General features: G+C 43.3%; 1 protein-coding gene across 1 annotated transcript in view; it reads left to right on the top strand.

Annotated features, from left to right (window-relative positions):
- The window catches only part of ncapd3 (non-SMC condensin II complex, subunit D3), a 214,493-nt gene that overhangs the window by 31,265 nt on the left and 158,109 nt on the right, over positions 1 to 25,119 (top strand). Inside the window, exons 5-8 of the mRNA XM_072283812.1 lie at positions 241 to 402; positions 22,228 to 22,289; positions 23,067 to 23,154; positions 23,240 to 23,367. Of these exons, the coding sequence (XP_072139913.1) occupies positions 241 to 402; positions 22,228 to 22,289; positions 23,067 to 23,154; positions 23,240 to 23,367 (440 nt within the window). The remainder of the gene's footprint in view (positions 1 to 240; positions 403 to 22,227; positions 22,290 to 23,066; positions 23,155 to 23,239; positions 23,368 to 25,119) is intronic.

Here is a 25,119-nt window from a genome sequence, read left to right on the forward strand (position 1 = left end):
TTTAAATGTTATGAGGAAATGTTTGGTAAGGTTAGTTGTCCAAAGAGCTGGTACAGACATGCTCAGCCACATTGTCTACTCCTGTGCTGTAACCATTCGATAATTATATGGTTCTATTACTGCTGCACAATATACTTCTCTACTTTTGGTTAATAATAATGTGTTCTTAGATTAAATTTACTAAGGAGGGGTGCACAGAGTGCTTAACACCATCTTGTCTGATATGCATTCTTCCATTAGGATACATTTGAGGAAGAAGATGATGAGGATGATGATTATTTGTCCACACAAGATCTGATTCTAATCAAGGATGATATTTTATCTCTGCTAAAAAATTTCCTGCGATTGCTCTCCACTTTCCCTTTGAAGGAGAAACCTGATAGTGCACACCATGTTCTCCAGGTAAAGATAATAGTTGTGGTTCCAGTACTTTGAATTAAATCCACAAGATAATCTGCAGATGGAATCCAGAGTAACAGTCAAAGTTTTGGTCCAAGACCCTTCATCCATCATAGCCTAATGAAGGGTCTTGGCCTGAAATGTCGACTGTTTATTCCCCTCTATAGATGCAGCCTGACCAGCAGAGTTCCTCCAGCATTTTGGGGGTGTCACTTTGAATTGAAATGTCATTTATACTTTGTAATGCTTCCTGTATTCTTTATTATTTACTAATTTTAACTTAATTGTTTCTGATTAAATAGTTGTTTGCCAGAGGTTTGTTTTTATCCATGTATCATTGTGTCCCATCGCCAAATGATTGAATGTTAACCAAGTCCCATGTTTCAACTTCTCATGTACAGCAAGCATGTTTTATTATAATCATACTATTTTATTTATTGAATGAATATTGTTCCTCAAATGTTTTTTGTAACCAAAAGACAAAGGAGCAGATTGAGGCCATTCAGCCCATCGAGCCTACTCCATCATTCCACTATGGCTGATTTATTATCCCTCTCAATCCCATTCTCCTGCCTTCTCTTAGTCACTTTTGACTGCCTTCTTAAACAAGAACCTATCAACCTCTGCTTTAAATGTACCCAGTGACTTGGCATCTACAGCCGCCTGTGGCAACAAATTCCACAGATTTGCCATTCTTTGGCTAAGGAAGTTCCTCCTCATTTCCATTCTAAAAAGAACATCCTTGTATGCTGAGGTTAATATCCAGTAAGTTTCTTCTTCCTCTTAATAACACACATCAAAGTTGCTGGTGAACACAGCAGGCCAGGCAGCATCTCTAGGAAGAGGTGCAGTCGACGTTTCAGGCCGAGACCCTTCGTCAGGACTAACTGAAGGAAGAGCTAGTAAGAGATTTGAAAGTTGGAGGGGGAGATCTGAAATGATAGGAGAAGACAGGAGGAGGAGGGATGGAGCCAGGAGCTGGACAGGTGATTGGCAAAAGGGATATAAGAGGATCATGGGACAGATCTGTGTCGGGAGATCATTTTGCTGAACACCTACGCTCTGTCCGCCAGAGAAAGCAAGATCTCCCAGTGGCCACACATTTTAATTCCACGTCCCATTCCCATTCTGATATGTCTATCCACGGCCTCTTCTACTGTCAAGATGAAGCCATACTCAGGTTGGAGGAACAACACCTTATATTCCGTCTGGGTAGCCTCCAACCTGATGGCATGAACATTGACTTCTCTAACTTCCGCTAATACCCCACCTCCCCCTCGTACCCCATCCATTATTTATTTATATACACACATTCTTTCGCTCTCTCTCCTTTTTCTCCCTCTGTCCCTCTGACTATACTCCTTGCCCATCCTCTGGGTTTTTCCCCCCCTCTCCCTTTTCCTTCTCCCTGGGCCTCCTGTCCCGTGATCCTCTCATATCCCTTTTGCCAATCACCTGTCCAGCTCTTGGCTACATCCCTCCCCCTCCTGTCTTCTCCTATCATTTTGGATCTCCCCCTCCCCCTCCCACTTTCAAATCTCTCACTATCTCTTCTTTCAGTTAGTCCTGACGAAGGGTCTTGGCCCGAAACGTCGACTGTACCTCTTCCTAGAGATGCTGCCTGGCCTGCTGCGTTCACCAGCAACTTTGATGTGTGCTGCTTGAATTTCCAGCATCTGCAGAATTCCTCGTGTTTGCGTTCTTCTTCCTCTTTCTTTTTTTCATTCCTCGTCTGTTAGGGCACAGTTAGAGCAGTGAGAATGGCTCCAGGAGCTGTATTTTGTTCTGTGTCTAAGATGAGGAGTTCTGAGGGACATACAGCCTCTCAGATAACCACATCAAACCAGGTGTACCGAGCTGCAGCTTGATGACCTTCAGCTTTTACGGGAGACTGATGAAGTGATAGCTAGGTGCTACGGGGCAGTAGTCACCCCTAGGTTATAGGAGGTAGGTAACTGGGTGACTGTCAGAAGAAGGAAGGGAAAGGGGTAGCCAGTACAGAGTACTCCTGGGGCCATTCCCCTCAATTATAAGACTATAAGATATAGGAACAGAAGGAGACTATTTGGTCCATCAAGTCTGCTCTGCCATTCAATCATGGGCTGATGCAATTTCCAGTCATCCCCACTCCCCTGCCTTCTCCCCATACCTTTTGATGCCCTGGCTAATCAAGAACCTATCTATCTCTGCCTTAAATGCACCCAATGACTTGGCCTCCACACCCGCTTGTGGCAACAAGTTCCACAGATTTACCACCCTCTGACTAAAGTAATTTCTCTGCATCTCTGTTCTAAATGGACGTCCTTCAACCCTGAAGTCGTGCCCTCTTGTCCTAGACTCCCCTACCATGGGAAATAACTTTGCCCTATATCTAATCTGTTCAGGCCTTTTAACATTCAGAATATTTCTATGAGATTTCCCCCTCCCCCCCCAATTCTCCTGAACTCCAGGGAATACAGCCCAAGAGCTGCCACATGTTCCTCATATGGTAACCCTTTCATTTCTGGAATCATTCTCGTGAATATTCTCTGAACCCTCTCCAATGTCAGTATATCCTTTCTAAAATAAGGAGCCCAAAACTGCACATGATACTCCGTGTGGTCTCACGATTGCTTTATGGAGCCTCAACATCACATCCCTGCTCTTATATTCTATACCTCTAGAAATGAATGCCAACATTGCATTCACTTTCTTCACCACCAACTCAACCTGGAGGTTAACCTTTGGGTATCCTGCACAAGGATTCTCGAGTCCCTTTGCATTTCTGCATTTTGAATTCTCTCCCCATCTAAATAATAGTCTGCCCATTTATTTCTTCTACCACAGTGCATGAGCATACACTTTCCAACATTGTATTTCATTTCTCTGCAGGCTCTCTGTTTCCTCAGCACTACCCGCACCTCCACCTATCTTTGTATCATCAGCAAATTTAGCCACAAATCCATTAATCCCGTAGTCCAAATCATTGGCATACTTCATAAAAAGCAGCGGTCCCAACACAGACCCCTGTGGAACACCACTGGTAACCAGCAGCCAGCCAGAATAGGATCCCTCTATTCCCACTCTCTGTTCTCTGCCAATCAGCCAATGCTCCACCCATGCTAGTAACACTATAAGTATGTTGTTTTGGATACTGTTGAGGGGGACAACCTACTGGGGGGAGCCGCAGTCACCAGGTTTCTGGTGCTGTGGCTCAGAAGAGAACAGAGGTGACAGGAGATTCCATAGTCAGAGGAATAGAGACAACATTCTGTAGACATGATAGAGACATCCGGGTGGTATGTTGTCTCCCAGGTGCCAGGGTCAGGGATGTCTCAGATCGGGTCCACGGTATTCTAAAGGGGGAGGGTGAGCATACTGGCATCAATGTCCTAGGTAGGAAAGGTGAGGAGGTCCTAAAGAGAGATTTTAGGGACCAAGGTAGAAAGCTGAAAAGTAGGACCTCCAGGGTAGGAATCTCTGGATTGCTGCCCGTGTCACATGCCAGTGAGGACAAGAATAGGATGATGTGGCAGATGAATGCGTGGTTGAGGAACTGACATGCGGGTGGCAGGGTTTCAGATTTATAGATCATTGAGGACAGGTTTGCTTGAGCAGGAAGGTTTAAACTAATGTGGCGGGGGGGGTGGGAAGTGGAGTGATGGGGTAGTTGGTTTACAGAGTAAGTGCATAGTGAGACTGCTAGGAAGCAGATGCTGATAATAGGGCAAAATTGTAGTCATTTGGATGAGTTGCAATGTAAAAGACAAACAAAATAGAAAAGGATGAATACAGGGCCGAGGGTATTATATTTGAAGTTACGTCGTATACGGATAAGATAGATGAATTTGTAGCACATTTACAGATTGGCATGTATGATGTTGTGGGCATCACTGAACCATGGCTGAAAGAAGAATATAGCTGGGAGCTTAATGGCCAAGGATCAAAAACAGAGACAGGTTGGCAGAGGGGGTGGTGTGACTCTGATGGTAAAAAATGAAATCAAATTAGAAAGAGGTGACAGAGGATCAGAAGGTACAGAATCTGTGTGGGTGGAGCTCAGGAATTGCAAGGGTGAAAAGATCCCTTTTGGGAGGTATATACAGTAGTAAAGATGTGGTCTATAAATTAGAATGGGGGATAAAAAATGCATATCAAAGGGGCAGTGTTACAATAGTCATGAAAGATTTCAATATGCAGGTAGATTGGAAAAATCAGGTTGGTGCTGGATCCCTAGAGGGGGAATTTGTAGAATGCCTTTGAGGTGACTTTTTAGTGTAGCTCGTGGTTGAGCGCACTGGGTTATCAGCTACTCTGGATTGGAAATTGTGCAATGAACCAGAATTGATTAAAAGAGCTCAACGTAAAGGAACCCTTGGGTGCCAGTGATCATAGTATGATAGAATTCACCCTACATTTTGAGAAAGAGAAGTTAAAGTCAGATGTATCAGTACGAGAGTGTAGTAAAGGCAATTACAGAGGCATGAGAGAGGAGCTGTAAAGAAGTTAAATATGTCATATGAAGGTATGGTAGCCAATAATAAATATTAGTTTGGAGATTTTGAGTTTGTGAGTCTTATTTATTTTTCTTTTTCGTGCTGTGGAGGGGCAGTTGATGTCTTTTCTTTCAACGACTCCCATGGTCTTTCTGAATTTCATGGCTATCTGGAGAAGACAATTATCAGAGTTGTATTGTACATGCATACTTTGACACTAAAATGGACCTTTGAGCTTTTAAAGAGGATACCAGGAGCTTCTTTCGATGTATAAAGTCTAAAGAGAGGCAAGTGTCGATATTGAGCTGCTGGAAAATGATGCTGGAGAGGTAGTAATGGGGGACAAGTAAATGGTGGATGAACTGAATAAGTATTTTGCATCAGTCTTCACCGTGGAAAACACCAGCAGTTGGCCGGAAGTTCGAGAGTGTCGGGGCAGAGGTGTGTGAAGCTGCCATTACGAGGGAGAAGATTCTTGGGAAACTGAAAGCTCTAAAGTTAGATAAGTCATCTGGACCAGAAAGTCCACATCCTTGGGTTCTGAAGAGAATGTGGAGGCATTAGTAATGATCTTTCAAGAATCAATTGATTCTGGAATGGTTCTGGGAAACTGGAAAGTTGCAAATGTCACTCCACTCTTCAAGAAGGGAGAGAGGCAGAAGAAAGGAAAAAGCCTAGTTAACCTGACCAAAGTGGTTGGGAAGATGTTGGCGTTGATCGTTAAAGATGTAGTTTTGGGGTACTTGGAGTCACATGATAAAATAGGCTGTAGTCATTGTGGTTTCCTTGAGCAAAAATCTTGCATGACAAATCTGTTGGAGTTCTTTGAAGAAACAGGCAGAAAAATCGGTTGATGTTTCAGAAGCCCTTTGGTAAGGTGGCACACATGAGGCTGCTTAACAAGATAAGAGCCCAAGGAATTGCAAGAAAGATACCAGCATGGATAGAACAGTAGCTAATTGGCAGGAGGCAATGAGTGGGAACAAAGGGAGTCTTTTCCGTTTGGCTGCTGGGAACTAATGGTTTGGGGTTGGTGTTGGGAGCACTTTGTTTTACATTGTATGTCAATGATTTGGATGGCAGAACTGATGGATTTGTAGCCAAGTTTGTGGACGATACAAATATGGGTGGAGGGGCAGGTAGTTTTGCGGAAGCAGAGAGGCTACAGAAGGACTTAAAAGACCATAAGACAAAGGAGCAGAAGTAGGCCATTTGGCCCATCGAGTCTGCTCCGCCATTTTATCATGAGCTGATCCATTTTATCCTATTTAGTCCCACTGCCCCGCCTTCTCACCATAACCTTTGATGCCCTGGCTACTCAGATACCTATCAATCTCTGCCTTAAATACACCCAATGACTTGGCCTCCACTGCTGAAATTCCATAGATTCACCACCCTCTGACTAAAAAATTTTTTTCGCATTTCTGTTCTGAAAGGGCGCCCTTCAATCCTGAAGTCATGCCCTCTCGTACTAGACTCCCCCATCATGGGAAACAACTTTGCCACATCCACTCTGTCCATGCCTTTTAACATTCGAAATGTTTCTATGAGGTCCCCCCTCATTCTTCTAAACTCCAAGGAATACAGTCCAAGAGCGGACAAATGTTCCTCATATGTTAACCCTCTCATTCCCGGAATCATTCCAGTGAATCTTCTCTGTACCCTCTCCAACGTCAGCACATCCTTTCTTAAATAAGGAGACCAAAACTGCCCACAGTACTCCAAGTGAGGTCTCACCAGCACCTTATAGAGCCTCAACATCACATCCCTGCTCCTATACTCTATTCCTCTAGAAATGAATGCCAACATTGCATTCGCCTTCTTCACTACCAACTCAACCTGGAGGTTAACTTTAAGGGAATCCTGTACGAGGACTCCCAAGTCCCGTTGCATCTCAGAACTTTGAATTCTTTCCCCATTTAAATAATAGTCTGCCGTTTATTTTTTCTGCCAAAGTGCATAACCATACACTTTCCAACATTGTACTTCATTTGCCACTTCTTAGCCCATTTTTCCAATCTATCCAAGTCTCTCTGCAGACTTTCCGTTTCCTCAGCACTACCGGCCCCTCCACCTATCTTCGAATCATCAGCAAACTTAGCCACAAAGCCATCTATTCCATAATCCAAATCGTTGATGTACAATGTAAAAAGAAGAGGCCCCAACACTGATCCCTGTGGAACACCACTGGTAACCGGCAGCCAACCAGAATAGGATCCCTTTATTCCCACTCTCTGTTTCCTGCCAATCAGCCAACGCTCTATCCACGTATGTAACTTCCCCGTAATTCCATGCGCTCTTATCTTGTTAAGTAGCCTCATGTGTGGCACCTTGTCAAAGGCCTTCTGAAAATCCAAATGTACAACATCCACTGCATCTCCCTTGTCTAGCCTACTGGTAATTTCCTCAAAAAATTGTAATAGGTTTGTCAGGCAGGATTTTCCTTTAAGGAATCCATGCTGAGTTCTGCCTATCTTGTCATATGCCTCCAGGTACTCTGTAACCTCATCCTTGACAATCGACTCCAACAACTTCCCAACCACCGACGTCAAGCTAACAGGTCTATAATTTCCTTTTTGCTTCCTTGTCCCCTTCTTAAATAGCAGAGTGACATTTGCAATCTTCCAGTCTTCTGGAACCATGCCAGAATCTATCGACTTTTGAAAGATCATCGCTGATGCCTCCGCAATCTCCACAGCTACTTCCTTCAGAACACGAGGGTGCATTCCATCTGGTCCAGGAAATTTATCGACCTTTAGCCTATTCAGCTTCCTGAGTACTTTCTCTGTCGTAATTGTGACTGCGCACACTTCTCTTCCCTGCCACCCTTGAGTGTCCGGTATCCTGCTGTCTTCCTCAGTGAAGACTGATGCAAAATACTTGTTCAGTTCCTCTGCCATCTCCTCATCTCCCATTACAATTTCTCCAGTATCATTTTCTATCGGTCCTATATCTACTCTCACCTGTCTTTTACTCTTTATATACTTGAAAAACCTTTTAGTATCCTCTTTGATATTATTTGCTAGTTTCCTTTCATAGTTAATCTTTTCTCTCTTAATGACCTTCTTGGTTTCCTTTTGTAAGGTTTTAAAGACTTCTCAATCCTCTGTCTTCCCACTAATTTTTGCTTCCTTGTGTGCCCTCTCCTTAACTTTAACTTTGGCTTTGACTTCTCTTGTCAACCACGGTTGCATCCTTTTTCCACTCGAAAATTTCTTCTTTTTTGGAATATACCTGTCTTGCACATTCCTCATTTCTCGCATAAACTCCAGCCACTGCTGCTCTGCCGTCTTTCCCGCCAGTGTCTCTTTCCAGTCAACTTTGGCCAGTTCCTCTCTCATGCCACTGTAGTTTCCTTTACTCCACTGAAACACCGACACATCAGATTTCGGCTTCTCTTTTTCTAATTTCACAGTGAACTCAGTCATGTTATGATCACTGCCTCCTAAGGGTTCCTTCACCTCAATCTCTCCAATCACCTCCGGTTCATTACACAATACCCAATCCAGTACAGCCCATCCCCTAGTGGGCTCAACAACAAGCTGTTCTAAAAAGCCACCTCGCAGACATTCTACAAATTCTCTCTCTTGCGATCCAGTGCCGACCTGATTTTTCCAATCTACTCGCATGTTAAAATCCCCCACAATTATCATAACACTGCCCTTCTGACAAGCCTTTTCTATTTCCAGTTGTAATTTGTAGTCCACATCCCTGCAGCTGTTTGGAGGCCTATAAATAACTGCCATCAGGGTCCTTTTACCCCTGCTATTCCTTAGCTCAACCCATAAAGATTCTGCACCTTCCGATCCTGTATCACCTCTTTCTAATGATTTAATATCATTTCTTACCAATAAAGCCACGCCTCCCCCTCTGCCTACCTTCCTATCCTTCCGATACACCGTGTATCCTTGGACGTTCAGCTCCCAGAGACATGCATCCTTTAGCCAGGTCTCAGTGATGGCCACAATATCATACCTGCCAATCTGTAGCTGTACGACAAGATCATCCACCTTATTTCTTATGCTGCGTGCATTTAAGTACAACACCTTAAGACCAGTATTTGATACTTTTTGCTTTGATTGCACTGCAACTCATCCCAATGGCTACACATTTGCCCCATCACCTGCCTGTCTTTCCTGACATCTTTACTGCTCACTATCTTAGATTTATTTCTGTTTTCCCCTTCCTCCGCTCTATCATTCCGGTTCCCATCCCCCTGCCAAATTAGTTTAAACCCTCCCTAACAGTTCTATTAAACTTTCCCGCCAGGATATTGGTCCCCTTCGGGTTCAGGTGTAACCTGTCCTTTTTGAACAGGTCATACTTCCCCCAGAAGAGATCCCAATTATCCAAGAATCTGAAGCCCTGCCCCCTACACCAGTCTCTCAGCCAGGCATTCATCTGCCTGATCCGACTACTCTTGCCCTCGCTAGCACGTGGCACAGGTAGCAATCCCGAGATTACTACCCTGGAGGACCTGCTTCTCATAGGACATAGGAGCAGAACTAGGCCATTTGGCCTATCAAGTCTGCTCCATAATTCAATCACGGCTATCCTTTTTTCTTCTCCTCAGCCCCACTCCTTGGCCTTCTCCCCATAATCTTTGATCCCATGTCCAATCAAGAACCTATCAAGCTCTGCCTTAAATATGCCCAATGACCTGGTGTCCACAGCTGCCTGTGGTAATAAATTCCACAAATTCATCACCTCTGGCTAAAGAAATTTCTCCGCATCTCTGCTTGAAATGAACACCCCACTATCCTGAGGCTGTGCCCTTTTGTCCTGGACTCCCCCATCATGAGAAACATCCTTTCAACATCTACTCTGTCAAGGTCTTTCAACAACCCTCTTTATCCTTCTAAGTTCCAGCGAGTACAGACCCAGAGCTATCAAACATTCCTCATATGATAACCCTTTCATTCCTGGAATCATCCTTGGACATACAATAGAGCAAAAGTTAGTGGGAAGTTGGAGGGTGGGAAGCTTTTAAAAACCACCAGAAAGCAACCAAAAAAAATCCATTAAGAAGGTAACGATGGAATACAGAAGTAAGGTCACCAATAATATTAAAGAGGTTATCAAAAGTTTCTTCAGATAGTAATGGGGCAATGAAATGGCAGATAAACAATATGTATTTTGCATCAATCTTCACTGTGGAAGACACCAGCAGTACGGTGAAAGTTCCAGGTGCCAGTGGTCATGAAGTGTGTGAAGTTACCATAACTAGGGAGTAGGTTCTTAGTAAACTGAAAGGTCTGAAGGTTGCTAAGTCACCTGGTCCAGATGGTGTACATCCCAGAGTTCTGGAATCAATTGATTCCAGAATGGTTCTGGAAGACTGGAGATTTGCAAATGTCACTCCACTATTCAAGAAGGGAGAGATGCAGAAGAGAGGAAACTATATGCCAACTACTCTGACCTCAGTACAGGTTTCCCCCGCCATCCGAAGGTAGAGCGTTCCTATGAAACGGTTCGTAAGCCAGAATGTCGTAAAGTGAAGAAGCAATTACCATTTATTTATATGGGAAAAATTTGTGAACGTTCGCAGACCCAAAAATAACCTACCAAATCATGCCAAATAACACATAAAACCGAAAATAACAGTAACATAGTAAAAGCAGGAATGATATGATAAATACACAGCCTATATAAAGTAGAAATATTTTTCCACAATCATTGCCGCACTGTTCTCTGCAGCAAAAGTCTCACGCAACCGCTCTCGGCAGAAACGCTCTCTCCAGTAACCTTTAAGCTATGAAGCTGCCAAATCATACCAAATAACACATAAAAATACACAGCCTATATAAAGTAGAAATAATGTATGTACAGTGTAGTTTCACTTACCAGAATCAGGAAGACAGCACCAAGCACACTGATGATGGTGTGTTAGGCTGAGTCGTCGGAGGGTGGGGTGGTGCAGTGGCCCCCACCCTCCCGGCCGCCGACCGATACCGATCCATGAAGCATGCAGGGGTGCAGCGGTGGCCGGGACGCACCCAGCACCTCTTTAAGAAAAAAGCCAAAATAAACAAGCTAATTAATTAGGTGCCGCCCGGCACGTAATTAATTAGCTTGTTTATTTCGGCTTTTTTCTTAAAGAGGTGCTGGGTGCCTCCCAGCTATCGCTGCATTCTCCACAAATCGGTATCTGTCCGCGGTCCGGAGGTTGGGACCACTGGGGTGTCATCTCATCGTCGTCTGTTTCCATGAGGGCAGGCAGCTCATCTTCTTCTATGTCTGCCTGCCTCGATGTCAAAGGTCGAGGTTCGTCATCTGCTGTGGCTGATGTGAAAGGCTTGAAAAACGACAGTATGCTTGACTGCTAGCCTCGCGCATTTTTCTATCATACAGTTCTTTGTAAGCACTCAAGCCATCTTGCAAATATGCCCTAAACCTCGGTACCCTTTCAAAATTAAAGTCGTGCTTTATCATTGCACAGAAAATCTCACGCAGTTGCTTCACGTTCAGTTCCTGGACGACTTCACTTTCGGTCCGTTCGCTACTGCATTCGGTTTTGGTTGTTATCCTTTCCTCTTCCAATTGCATCAGCTCTTCATCTATCAGTTCTTGGTCATGGGATGCCAAAACCTCTTCAACATCATCTTCGTCAACTTCCACAAGCTAAACTCGCTTTGTCCTTATTTCGTTAACTACAATCGAAACGCTTAATTATGTCTAGCTTGCACTAAGTGTAACACCCTTACGAGCTCTTTTAGGCTTTTCCGATACCTTAGAACTCATCTTGCTAACGGATGCTCACAGGCACGTGTTTAAGCAATACCGGCTAGAATGCCGTTCTGAATCCAGGGGAGGAGTGGCTGCTTGGGGCATGCGCTGTTTTTTTTCACACGCTGCTTTTTATCGTGCGCTTCCTTTTTTCATAACAGTGAGAACACCTTCTGTTAGCAAAAACAGGTAACTAATGTAGGTCTTTCGTAACAGTGAGGTTTCATAAAGTGAACGTTCGAAAAGCAGGGGACACCTGTAGTTGGGAAGACGTTGGAGTTGATTGTTAATTATGTGGTTTCAGGGTACTTGGAGGTACATGATCAAGTAGGCTGTAGTCAGCATTGTTTCCTCAAGGGGAAGTCTTGCCTGACAAATTTGTTGGAATTCTTTGAAGAAATAGCAAGCAGGATAGACAAAGGAGAATCAGTCGATGTCATGTACTTTGATTTCTAGAAGGCTTTTGACAAGGTGCCACACATAAGGCTGCTTAACAAGCTATGAGCCCATGGTATTACAGAAAAGATTCTAGCATGTATAAGATGGTGGCTTATTGTCAGGAGGCAAAGAGTGGGAATAAAGGGAGCCTTTTCTGGTTGGCTGCTGGTGACTAATGGTGTTGGACAGGGGTCTGTTTTTGGACCGATTCTTCGTACATTGTAGGTCAATGATTTGGGTGATGGAATTGATGGCTTTGTTTCAATGTTTGCAGACGATATGAAGATAGGTGGAGAAGCAGGTAGTTTTGAGGAAGTAGAGAGGCCACAGAAGGACTGAGATAGATTAGGAGAATGGGCAAAGAAATGGCAGATGGAATACTGTGTTGTGAAATGTATGGTTATGCACTTTGGTAGAAGAAATGAAGGTTTTGACTATTTTCGAAATGGAGAGAAAATGTAAAAAACTGAGGTGTGTTGAGAGTTGGGAGTCCTTGTGGAGGATTCCTTGGGGGTTAATTTGCAAGTTGAGTCTGGTGAGGAAGGCAAATGCCATGTTAGCATTAATTTCAAAGGACTATAATATAAAAGCAAGGGCGTAATGTTGAGACTTTATAAAGCACTGGTGAGGTTTACTTGAAATATTTTGAGCAGTTTTGGGCCCCTTATGTTAGAAAGGATGTGCTGAAATTGGAGAGGGTTCATAGGAGGTTCACGAAAATTATTCCAAGATTGAATGGCTTGTCATATGAAAAGCATTTAAAGGATCTGGGCCTGTATTCGCCAGAATTCAGAAAAATAAAGGGTGATCTCATTGAAACTTATCGAATGGTGAAAGGCCTTGATAGAGTGGATGTGGAGAGGATGTTTCCTTTGGTGAAGGAGTCTAAGACCAGAGGACACAGCCTGAGAATAGAGGGGCATCCTTTCAGATGAGGAGGAATTTCTTCAGCCAGAGAGTGGTGAATCTGTGGAACTTGTTGCCATAAGCAGCTGTGGAGGCCAAGTCTTTGTGTATATTTAAGGCAGATGTTGATTGGTCTGGCCATGAAAGGATATGCAGAGAAGGCAAGAGATTAGGGCTGAGAGGAAAATTGGATGAACTTCAATGAAATGGCAGAGCAGACTTGATGTGCCAAATGACCTAAATATACTTATATATGTTATGGTGTTATGGTCTTGTGTGTTATGAAATTTGTCATAGGAGAGCAGCCTCTCTTACTGGGGATCCCCACCACTCAGGTCATGCTCTCTTCTCACTGCTGCCATCACGAGGAAGGTACCGGAGCCGCAGGACTAACACCACCAGGTTCAGGAACAGTTGTTACCACTCAACCATCACGCCCATGAACCAAAGGGGATTACTTCACTGAACATCACTCGCCCATCACTGAAATGTTCCCACAATCTATGAGCTCATTTTCAAGTGCTTCATCCCATCTTCTCAATATTTACTGCTTATTTATTAACTTTTTTCTCTCTTTTGTATTTTCATAGTTTGTTGTTTTTGCATATCGGTTGTTTGTCTTCCCTGTTGGCTGCGGTCTTTCATTGATCGCATTATAGTTCTTGGATTTCCTGAGTTTGCCCACAAGAAAACAAATCTCAGGGTCGTATATGGTGACATATATGTACTTTGATAAATTTACTTCGAACTTTTTGAAATTTCACTGTGATTCTAAATTGGAGAAAGGCCAATTTTGGTATCAGAAATGATTTGCCAAGTGTGGATTGGGACACGCTGTTTTCTGGCAAAGGTGTACTTGGAAAGTGGGAGGCCTTCAAAAATGAATTTTTGAGAGTACAAAGCTTTTATGTGCCTGTCAGAATAAAAGGTAAAGATAACAGACTTGAATTGTCTTTATTACTTACATCCTTCATGCACGTTAGTAAAAATCTTTCCGTTACGTCTCTGTTCAAATGTGTAATGTGCAATTATATTAATTTATAATAAATATTATGTACAACAGGATAGTCACTATAACATAGAATTACAGTTGCATCAACATGAAGGGAACCTCGCTTTTCAACGGAGTAGTGTTCCTCGGGCGTCAGTATTGGGACCACTAATTTTCACATTGTTTGTCAATGATTTAGATAATGGAATTGATGGCTTTGTGGCAAAGTTTGCGAGTGATACAAAGATAGGTAGAGGGGTAGGTAGTGCTGAAGAAGCACTGCGATTGTAGCAGGACTTAGACAAATTGCAAGAATGGGCAACAAAAGTGGCAAATGGAATACAGTGTCGGGAAATGTATGATAATGCATTTTAGTAAAAGGAACAATAGTGCAGACTATTATCTAAATGGGGAGAAGATTCAAACATCAGAGGTGCAGAGGGACTTGGGAGTCCTTGTGCAAGACTCCCAGAAGGTTAATTTACAGGTTCAGTCTGTGGTAAAGAAGGCAAATGCAATGTTAGCATTTATTTCAAGGAGAGTAGAATATAAAAGCAAGGAGATAATGCTGAGCCTTTATAAGACACTAGTCAGGCCGCACTTGGGAGTATTGTCAACAGTTTTGGGCCCCATATCTCAGAAAGGGTGTGCTCTCATCGGAGAGGGTCGAGAGGAGCTTAATGAGGATGACTCCGGGAATGAAGGGGTTAACATATGAGGACCGTTAGGCAGTTTTGGGCCTGAACTCACTGGAATTTGGAAGATTGCGTGGGGGATCTCATTGAAACTGACTGAATGTTGAAAGCATGAGATAAGGTGCATATGGAGAGGATGTTTCCTATGGTGGGGGTATTGAGAACTAGAGAGCACAGCCTCAAAATTGAGAGGCAGTCTCATAGAACAGAGGTAATGAGGAATTTTTTTAAGGAGAGTGGTGAATTTATGGAATGCTGTGCCACAGACTGTGGTGGAGCCCAAGTCTATGAGTATATTTAAGGCAGAAGTTGATCGTTTCCTGATTGGTCAGAGCATCAAAGGACATGGCAAGAAGGGAGGCGTATGGGGTTGAGTTGGATCCAGAATCAGCCATGATGGAGTGGTGGAGCAGACTCATAGCTTGAATGGCCTAATTCTGCTCCCATGTCTTATGGTCTCAAATGAGGGTGAATAAATCCCCAGGGCCTGACAAGGTGTTACTCCAGACCCGGGGGGCGGGACAGGGAGCGTGCAGAAATTACCAGGGCTCAAGCAGAGATATTCAAAACATCCTTAGTGCCAGGGGATTGGAGGATAGCCAATGTTGTTCCACTGTTTAAGAAAGGCTCTAAACATAAACCAAGAAATTATAGGTCAGTGAGTCTGACATGAGTAGTGGGAAAGTTATTAGAAGGTGTTCTAAGGGGCCAGATATATGATTACTTGGATAGACATGGACTGATTAAAGATAGTCAGCATGGCTTCATGTATGGTAGGTCATGTCTAACGAATCTTATAGAGCTTTTTGTGGAAATTACCAGGAAAGTGGATGAAGGCAAGGAAGTGGATGTTTCTACATGGACTTTAGTAAGGCATTTGACAAGGTCCTGCACGGGAGGCTGGTCAAGAAGGTTCGGCATTCAGGATGAGGTAGTAAGTTGGATTAAACATTGGCTTTGTGGGAGAAGCCAGAGAGTGGTAGTAGATGACTGGAGGCCTGTGACCAGTGGAGTGCTGCAGGGAACGTTGCTGGGTACTTTGTTGTTTGTTATCTAGATCAATCATCTGGATGACAGTGTGGTTAATTGGATCAGCAAATTTGTGGATGACACCAAGATCGGGGGTGTAGTGGACAGTGAGGAAGACTTATCATGGCTTTCAGAGGGACATACATCAGCTGGAAAAATGGCAGTTGAAATTTAATACAGACAAGCGCAAGGTTTTGCACTTTGGTAGGACCAACCAGAGTAAGTCTTCCACAGTGAACAGTATGGCACTGTGGAGTGTGGTAGAAAGTGATGTCACAGGTAGATAGGATTGTAAGGAAAGCTTTTGGCACATTTGCCTTCATAAATCAATGGATTGAGTACAGGAAGCACACATCAAAGTTGCTGGTGAACGCAGCAGGCCAAGCAGCATCCCTGGGAAGAGGTACAGTCGACGTTTCAGGCCGAGACCCTTCGTCAGGACTAACTGAAGGAAGAGCTAGTAAGAGATTTGAAAGTGGAAGGGGGAGGGGGAGATCCGAAATGATAGGAGAAGACAGGAGGGGGAGGGATCTCTTACTAGCTCTTCCTTCAGTTAGTCCTGACGAAGGGTCTCGGCCCGAAATGGCGACTGTACCTCTTCCTAGAGATGCTGCCTGGCCTGCTGCGTTCACCAGCAACTTTGATGTGTGTTGCTTGAATTTCCAGCATCTGCAGAATTCCTGTTGATTGAGTACAGGAGATGGGATGTTATGTTGAAATTGTATAAGATGTTGGTGAGGCCTCATTTGGAGTATTGTGTGCAGTTTTGGTCACCTGCCTATAGGAAAGATGTAAATAAGGTTGAAAGAGGACAGAGAAATTTTAGAAGGATGTTGCTGGGACTGGAGGACCCGAGTTAAAAGGAAAGATTAAAGAGGTTAGGAATGTATTCTAGAACATAGAAAATTGAATTGAATTGACTTTATATGAGTATAAGGGCACTTCATCTTAATGCCCATAGTATTAGAAACAAGGTTAGTGAACTTGTGGCACAGATCAGTACCAAGGCATATGATTTAGTGGCAATTACAGAAACCTGGTTGTAAGGTGGAGATGACTGGGAATTAAATATCCGAGGGTATCAGGTAATACGGAAAGATAGGCAGGAAGGCAAAGGAGGTGGGGTGGCGTTCTTGATAAGGGATGAGATCAGGGCGATTGTGAGAGGCGATATAAGATCTACGGAGCAGAATGTTGAGTCCATCTGGGTAGAGATAGGAATAGTAAAGGGAGAACAATCACTGGTGGGTGTTGTCTATAGGCCACCTAATAAAAATATTGCAGTGGCAGAGGTGATTAACCAAGAAATAACTGAGGCTTGTAAGAATGGAACAGCAGTTGTCATGGGGGATTTTAACTTCCACATAGATTGGGTGAATCAGGTTGGTCAAGGAAGTCTTGAGGAGGACTTCATAGAATGCATCCATGATGGCTTTCTTGAGCAGCATGTTAGTGAACATACTAGGGAAAATGCTATCTTAGATCTAGTCCTGTGCAATGAGACAGATAAGATTAACGATCTTGTAGTGAGGGATCCTCTTGGAAAGAGTGATCACAGTATGATTGAATTTCACATTCAGATGGAGGATGAAATAGATAGATCGAAAACAAGTGTATTATGCCTGAACAAGGGAGACTACAACAGGATGAGAGAGGAGCTGGCTAATGTGGATTGGGAGCACAGGCTATTTGGTAGGACAGTTGAGGAACAGTGGAATACTTTCAAAGAGATTTTTCACAGTGCTCAACAAAAGTAAAGTAAAAGCATCTGTTAGTCTTGTGAGACCATGGATCTGTGCCTGGAAAGTCTTCACTCTCCAGGGCACAGGCCTGGGCAAGGTTGTATGGAAGACCAGCAGTTGCAAGTCTCCCCTCTCCATGACACCAATGTTGTCCAAGGGAAGGGCATTAGGACCCATACACCTTGGCACCAGTGTCGTCGCAGAGCAATGTGTGATTTAAGTGCCTTGCTCGAGGACACAACACGTTCCCTCGGCTGCGGCTCGAACTCACGGCCTTCAGGTAGCTAGTCCAATGCCTTAACCACTTGGCCACGTGCCCACATACACAACAAAAGTATATTCCAGTCAAAAGTAAGGACAGTAAGTGTGGGGAGAGCCAGCCTAGGATAACTAAGGAAATAAAACATTGTATCAAATTAAAAGCTCGTGTACAAAGTCGCAAAGAGTAGTGGGAGAATGGAGGATTGGGAAAACTAAAAAGCAACAGAGAACAACTAAACAAGAAATAAGGAAAGGGAAGATAGAGTGAAAGTAAATTAGCACAAAATATAAAAACAGATAGCAAAAGTTTTTATAAATATATAAATCGGAAGAAGGTGGCTAAAGCCAATGTAGGGCCCTTGGAAGACGAGAGGGGGAAATTGATATTGGGTGATAAAGAAATGGCTGAGGCATTGAACGACTATTTTGTGTCGGTCTTCACGGTGGAGGACGCGTCTAATACGCCAAAGAATGATGTTATGGACGAAATGGGAGGTGAGTACCTCGATAAAATCACTGTCACTAAAGAGATAGTGATGAGCAAACTAGAGGGTCTGAAGGTAGGTAAGTCCCCTGGTCCTGATGGGATGCATCCCAGGGTGCTGAAGGAATTGGCAGAGGTTATAGAAGACGTGTTGGTAATCATTTATCAAAATTCTCTAGACTCTGGGCAGGTCCCGGTGGATTGGAAGACAGCAAATGTCACGCCACTTTTTTTTTTAAAAAAAAGATGTAAGCAATAGATGGGCAACTATAGGCCAGTTAGCTTAACATCTATAGTCGAGAAAATGCTTGATGCTGTCATTAACATAGGTAAAAAAAAACCTACAGCACAATACAGGCCCTTTGGCCCACAAAGTTGTGCCAAACATGTCCCTACCTTAGAAATTACTCAGCTTACCCATAGCCCTCTACTTTTCTAAGCGCCATGTACCTATCCAAAAGTCTCTTAAAAGACCCTATCATATCCGCCTCCACCACCGTCGCCGGCAGCCCATTCCACGCACTCACCACTCTCTGCGTCAAAAAACTTGCCCCTGACATCTCCTCTGTACCGGCTCCCCAGCACCTGAAACCTGTGTCCTCTTGTGGCAACCATTTCAGCCCTGGGAAAAAGCCTCTGTCAATCCACGCGATCAATGCCTCTCACGTCTTATACCTCTATCAGGTCACCTTTCATCCTCCGTTGCTCCAAGGAGAAAAGGCTGAGTTCACTCAACCTATTCTCATAAGGCATGCTCCCCAATCCAGGCAACATCCTTGTAAATCTCCTCTGCATCCTTTCTATGGTTTCCACATCCTTCCTGTCGTGAGGCGACCAGAACTGAGCACAGTACTCCAAGCGGGGTCTGACCAGGGTCCTTTATAGCTGCAACATTACCTCTTGGCTCCTAAATTCAGTTCCACGATTGATGAAGGCCAATGCACCGCACACCTTCTTAACAACAGAGTCAACCTGCGCAGCTGCTTTGAGTGTCCTATGGACTCGGACATCAAGATCCCTCTGATCTTCCACACTGCCAAGAGTCTTACCATTAATGCTATATTCTGTCATCATATTTGACCTACCAAAATGAACCAATTCACACTTATCTGGGTTGAACTCCACCTGCCACTTCTCAGCCCAGTTTTGCATCCTATCAATGTCCCACTGTAACCTCTGACAGCCCTCCACACTATCCACAACACCCCCAACCTTTGTATCATCAGCAAACTCACTAACCCATCCCTCCACTTCTTCATCCAGGTCACTTATAAAAATCACAAAGAGTAGGGATCCCAGAACAAATCCCTGAGGCACACCACTGGTCACTGACCTCCATGCAGAATATGACCCATCTACAACCACACTTTGCCTTCTGTGGGTGAACCAGTTCTGGATCTACAAAAATCCCTTGAATTCCATGCCTCCTTACTTTCTCAATAAGCCTTGCATGGGATACCTTATCAAATGCCTTGCTGAAATCTATATATGCTACATCTACTCTCTTCCTTCATCAATGTGTTTAGTCACATCCTCAAAAAATTCAATCAGGCTCGTAAGGCACAACCTGCCCTTGACAATGCCATGCTGACTATTCTGAATCGTATTATGCCTCTCCAAATGCTCATAAATCCTGCCTCTCAGGATCTTTTCCATCAACTTACCAACCACCGAAGTCAGACTCACTGGTCTATAATTTCCTGGGCTATCTCTACTCCCTTTCTTGAATAATGGAACAACATCCGCAACCCTCCAATCCTCCGGAACCTCTCCCATCCTCATTGATGATGCAAAGATCATCGCCAGAGGCTCAGCAATCTCCTCCCTCGCCTCCCACAGGAAGAAGAAATAGCGAAACATTTAGAAAGGAGTGGTTCCATTAGACAGATGCAGCATGGATTCAGAAAGGGCAGGTCCTCTTTGACAAAGTTACTGGAGTTCTTTGAGGACATAATGAATGCAGTGGATAGAGGGGAACAGGTGGATGTCGTATACTTGGATTTCCAGAAGGCTTTCAATAAGGTGCTGCACAAGAGACTTATAAATAAGATACGGATGCATGGAGTCGGAGGAAGTGTTTTGGCATGGATAGTGGATTGGTTAACCAATAGAAGGCAGAGAGTTGGTATAAATGGATGTTTCTCCGATTGGCAGTCAGTGGTGAGTGGGCTGCCGCAGGGGTCGGTGCTGGGCCCGCAGCTGTTTACCATTTACATTGATGATTTGGAAGAGGGGACCGAGTGTAGTGTAGCAAAATTTGCTGATGATACTAAACTGAGTGGAAAAGCAAATTGTACAGAGGACATGGAGAGTCTGCAGAGGAATGTAGATAGGTTAAGTGAGTGGGCCAAGGTCTGGCAGATGGAATACAACATTGGTAAATATGAGATCATCCACTTTGGAAGGAATAATAGAAGAGCAGATTATTATTTAAATGGTGAAAGATTGCAGCATGCTGTTGTGCAGAGGGACTTAGGAGTGCTTGTTCATGAATTGCAAAAAGTTGGCTTGCAGGTACAACAGGTTATTAAGAAGGCAAACGGAATGTTGGCCTTCATTGCTACAGGGATTGAATTCAAGAGCAGGGAGATCATGCTGCAACTATACAGGGTACTGGTGAGGCCGCACCTGGAGTACTGTGTGCAGTTCTGGTCTCCATACTTGAGGAAGGATATACTGGCTTTGGAGACAGTGCAGAGGAGGTTCACCAGGTTGATCCCAGGGATGAAGGGATTAACCTTTGAGGAGAGATTGAGTCGCCTGGGACTATACTCTCTGGAACTCAGAAGAATGAGAGGGGATCTTACAGAAACATACAAAATTTTGAAAGGGATAGATAAGATAGAAGTAGGAAAGTTGTTTCCATTGGTAGGTGAGACTAGAACTAGGGGACATTGCCTCAAGATTCAGGGGAGAAGATTTAGGACAGAGATGAGGAGAAACTGTTTTTCCCAGAGAGTGGTGAATCTGTGGAATTCTCTGCTCAGGGAAGCAGTTGAGGCTTCTTCGCTAAATATGTTTAAGGAACAGTTCGATAGATTTTTAACTATTTTTATGTTCTTATTTCTTACATCCTTCACCTATATGAGGAGTAAAAATCTTTATGTTACGTCTCCATCTAAATGTGCAATGTGCAATCATAATAATTTATAATAAGTAGAACAGTCAATGTAATATAGAGTACACTCAAGTCAGCGTGAGTTAATCAGTCTGGGCTGGTGGAAGAAGCTGTCCTGGAGTCTGTTGGTCCTGGCTTTTATGCTGCTATACCGTTTCCCGGATTGTAGCAGCTGGAATAGATTGTGGTTGGGGTGACTTGGGTCCCCAATGATCCTACGGGCCCTTTTTACACACCTGTCCTTGTAAATGTCCTGAATAGTGGGAAGTTCACAACTACAGATGTGCTGGGCTGTCCGCACCACTCTCTGCAGAGTCCTGCAATTAAGGGAGGTACAGTTCCCATACCAGGCAGTGATGCAGCCAGTCAGGTTGCTCTCAATTGTGCCCCTGTAGAAAGTTCCTAGGCTTTGGGGGCCCATACCAAACTTCCTGAGCCGTCTGAAATGAAAGAGGCACTGCTGATAGAGATTTGATAGAGGTATGCAAAATTGAGGGGTGTGGACAGGGTAAATGCAAGTGGGCTTTTTCCACTGAGGTTGGTTGAGACTACAACCACGGATTAAGGGTGAAAGGTGACAAATTTAAGTGGAATTTAAGAGGAAACTTCTTCACTAAAAGTGTGGAATGAGTTGCCAGCACAAGTGGTCCAGACTAGCACAATTTCAATGTTGAAGAGAAGTTTGGATAGATGCATGGATAGCAGGGATATGGAGAGCTATTGTCCCGGTGCAGGTTGATGGGAGTCAGCAGTTTAAATAGTTTCGGCACGGACTAGAGGGGCTGAAGGGCCTGTTTCCGTACTGTACTTCTCTGTGACTGTTTGACTTATTCTTCTAAACTTCAGCGAGTAAATGGCCCAAAGCCACCAAACGCTCCTTATTCTGGAATTTTTTTTGACTGAGGATTCCTTGTCTATCTAATTATAATACTTGTTTTTACCTTGGGACTTTTTTTTGTGCAGCTGTTCACTGAACTAACCAACCTTGAACCTGTATCTGGAGGATTCGAACTTTCAGATTCAATGTAAGTATGCAAATACAAGCTCATGGTTAAATGATGGTTAGATTACTTGATTAGTAATCCAGAGGCAGAAATAATAATCCAATGTGGTGCTGGCTAAGTGTTGTGCAGAATGGGTAATGCAGAGAGTAACACAGAAAGTGCTGGATATTACACTTGGTGTGATTATGAGAGGTTCCAGAGAGTCATGGACAAACTGAGTGAGTAGGTATGTACAGAGCAGATGTAGTGTAACATGAAAAATGTCAGGCCATATTCGGTAAGTTTAACAGTAAAGCAGAGCATTTGTTGAGTATTCTGTTTCATCTCTATTCTCATTCATCTCTTTGAGATTGGTTGCAGTCAAACTTGTTTACTATTCAGTCTCTGTTCTCTGCATCAGCCATGTACATTCCTTATGTTTTCTCTACCCCACCATCTTCTCTGCAGTTTTCTAGTTTTAACTATTGACGAATTAACAATGAAACATATTCTGTTCTTTTCCTGCAGAAACCTCCTGAACTTTGTGTTTGCAGCATTGTCTGCTTTTATTTGAAGCAAATAGTTCTCTGTTTTATACAAATAAAAACTAATTTCCATCTATTCTGTTATCTGTTAACTACCTTTGAGATTTTTTGATATGAAGTTTGAAAAAGGTACAATAGCTATTAATTTTAACCAAAAGAAGCTAACAACATTTGCAGTATATTCTTACTAAACTCGTGTTGTTTAAAATTTAGTGTGATGAATTATTTTAAGTATTTTTTTCTCATCTTCATCAATTTTGTTTTCTTTTCCCAGGAGTTTTGAAAGAGTGACAACCCTGCCTGAATTAGCTTATCATGGGCTTAAACTACTGTGCTCACCTATCCATGGTGATGTGAATAAGGTACTGGTCTTTAAAGTTTTTCAATAAGCTTTGATTCTGCACAACATTTGAAATAATAATGTACTGGATTTTTTTAATCTTTCAGACACTGCGCTACCTGTTTCAAAAATTATTAAATGTAATTTTAATGCTGGATGGTGAGGAAGGTACCAGATCTGTTGTAGTGGGACAGAGAGCTATCAATGCCAGAGGTCAAGCCATTAGATTTGTAAGGTCAGTAATTCTCATGAAAACATTCTTGGATAAATCACTTTTCGAGCTTGCATTTTAACATTTTAAAATGGAGTTGGTTCAATAGGCAAATTGGTATTTGTTTAAATCAAGACATTCATTAATTTCATTTCTTTGTGGTGCTGTAAAGCAATTATTTACTTATATTGCTGTAATCCCAGTCTAACATTGTGGAAGTAAGTAAATTCAGGCAATATGCTTCCAGAACAGGTGGTCCAAGATTTCTGTGTTATAGTATGCACTTTATACAAGGAATAATGCAATCACTTCAGTAGTTAATAGCATGTATTGTTCTTAAAAAAAAAAGGAACATTTTTTTATTTGTGGAATAAGGAGCAGCATGAGGTCAATGGATTCCTCAAGCCTGCAGCACCATTCAACAAGGTCACAACTGGACCCAATCCTGTCCTTGGCCTCTTTCCCCATACTTCTTGTGCTCTTGTGGTTTAAACACCTGAAAATATCTCTCTCAAATGTGTTCAATAACTGTTGTCTTCTCAGCTCTCTGAAATTCCGAAGAGCTACGACTTTCTGAGAGAACTTATTCATTTCAGACTTAAGTGTGTGACTGATTCTGAAACATTGCCCCAAGCTCTGGGTTGGGGTTGGGGTGGCTGGCATGGTAGCATAGTGGTTGGGGTAGCTCTTTACAGTACCAGCGATCGGGGTTCATTTCCTACCGCTGTCTGTAAGGAGCTTGCATGCATGTCTCTCCTCTTGACTGCATAGGTTTCCTCTGAATGCTCTGTTTTCCTACCACATTCCAAAGACGTACTTAGCGTTAGTAAGTTGTGGGCATAATATGTTGGCACCGGATGCATGGTAACACTTGAGGGCTGGCCCAGCACACCCCCGGACTTTTGGTCATTTACACCAATGTTGCATTTCACTTTCTCCACCGATTGTGTAGAGAGATGTTGTTAAACCTACATACGAAGTCAGGAATCAAAAGGTTGACCATTGTGGGACTAATGTCCTGAGCTGTTATATATTTCAATGCAAGCAGTATCATAGGAAAAGCAGATGAGCTCAGGGCGTGGATCGGCACATGGAATTATGATGTTGTAGCCATTAGTGAGACTTGGTTGCAGGAGGGGCAGGACTGGTAATTGAATATTTCGGGCTTCTACTGTTTTAGACGTAGTAGAGCGTGATGGATTAAAGAGGGAAGGGGTGGCATTATTAGTCAGGAAAATGCCAGGGCAGTGCTCAGTTGGGACTGACTGGAGGACTCAACTGGTGAGGTATTGTGGTGGAACTGAGGAATAAGAAAGATATAATCACGTTAGTAAGTTTGTGTAGGGGAAAGCTTTGTATCTGGTAATCATAATGCCAGTAGTTTCAAGGTAATTATAGAAAATGATAGCTCTGGCCCTCGGATTGAGATTCTGAATTGGTGAAATACCATCAAAATCGGCCTAAGAAACGATCTGCCAATTGTGTATTGGGACAGGCAGTTTTCTGGCAAAAGTGAACTTGGAAAGTGGGAGGCCTTCAAAAACAAAGTCTTGAGAGTACAGAGTTTGTGTGTTCCTGTCTGAATAAAAGGCAAGGGTAACAGGTTTATGGAACCTTGGTTTTCAAGAGATATTGAGGCCTTCGTTTAGTAAAAGAAGGAAGTGCAGAGGAGGTATAGGCAGGCAGGAAAAAATAAGGTACTTAAGAATAAGAAATGTAAGAGAACAATTAAGGAAATCAGGAGGGCTATAAAAAGGCATAAGTTTGCTCTAGCAG

This window comes from Mobula birostris, chromosome 20 (assembly GCF_030028105.1).
Source record: "Mobula birostris isolate sMobBir1 chromosome 20, sMobBir1.hap1, whole genome shotgun sequence".
In the NCBI taxonomy this organism is placed as follows: domain Eukaryota; kingdom Metazoa; phylum Chordata; class Chondrichthyes; order Myliobatiformes; family Myliobatidae; genus Mobula; species Mobula birostris.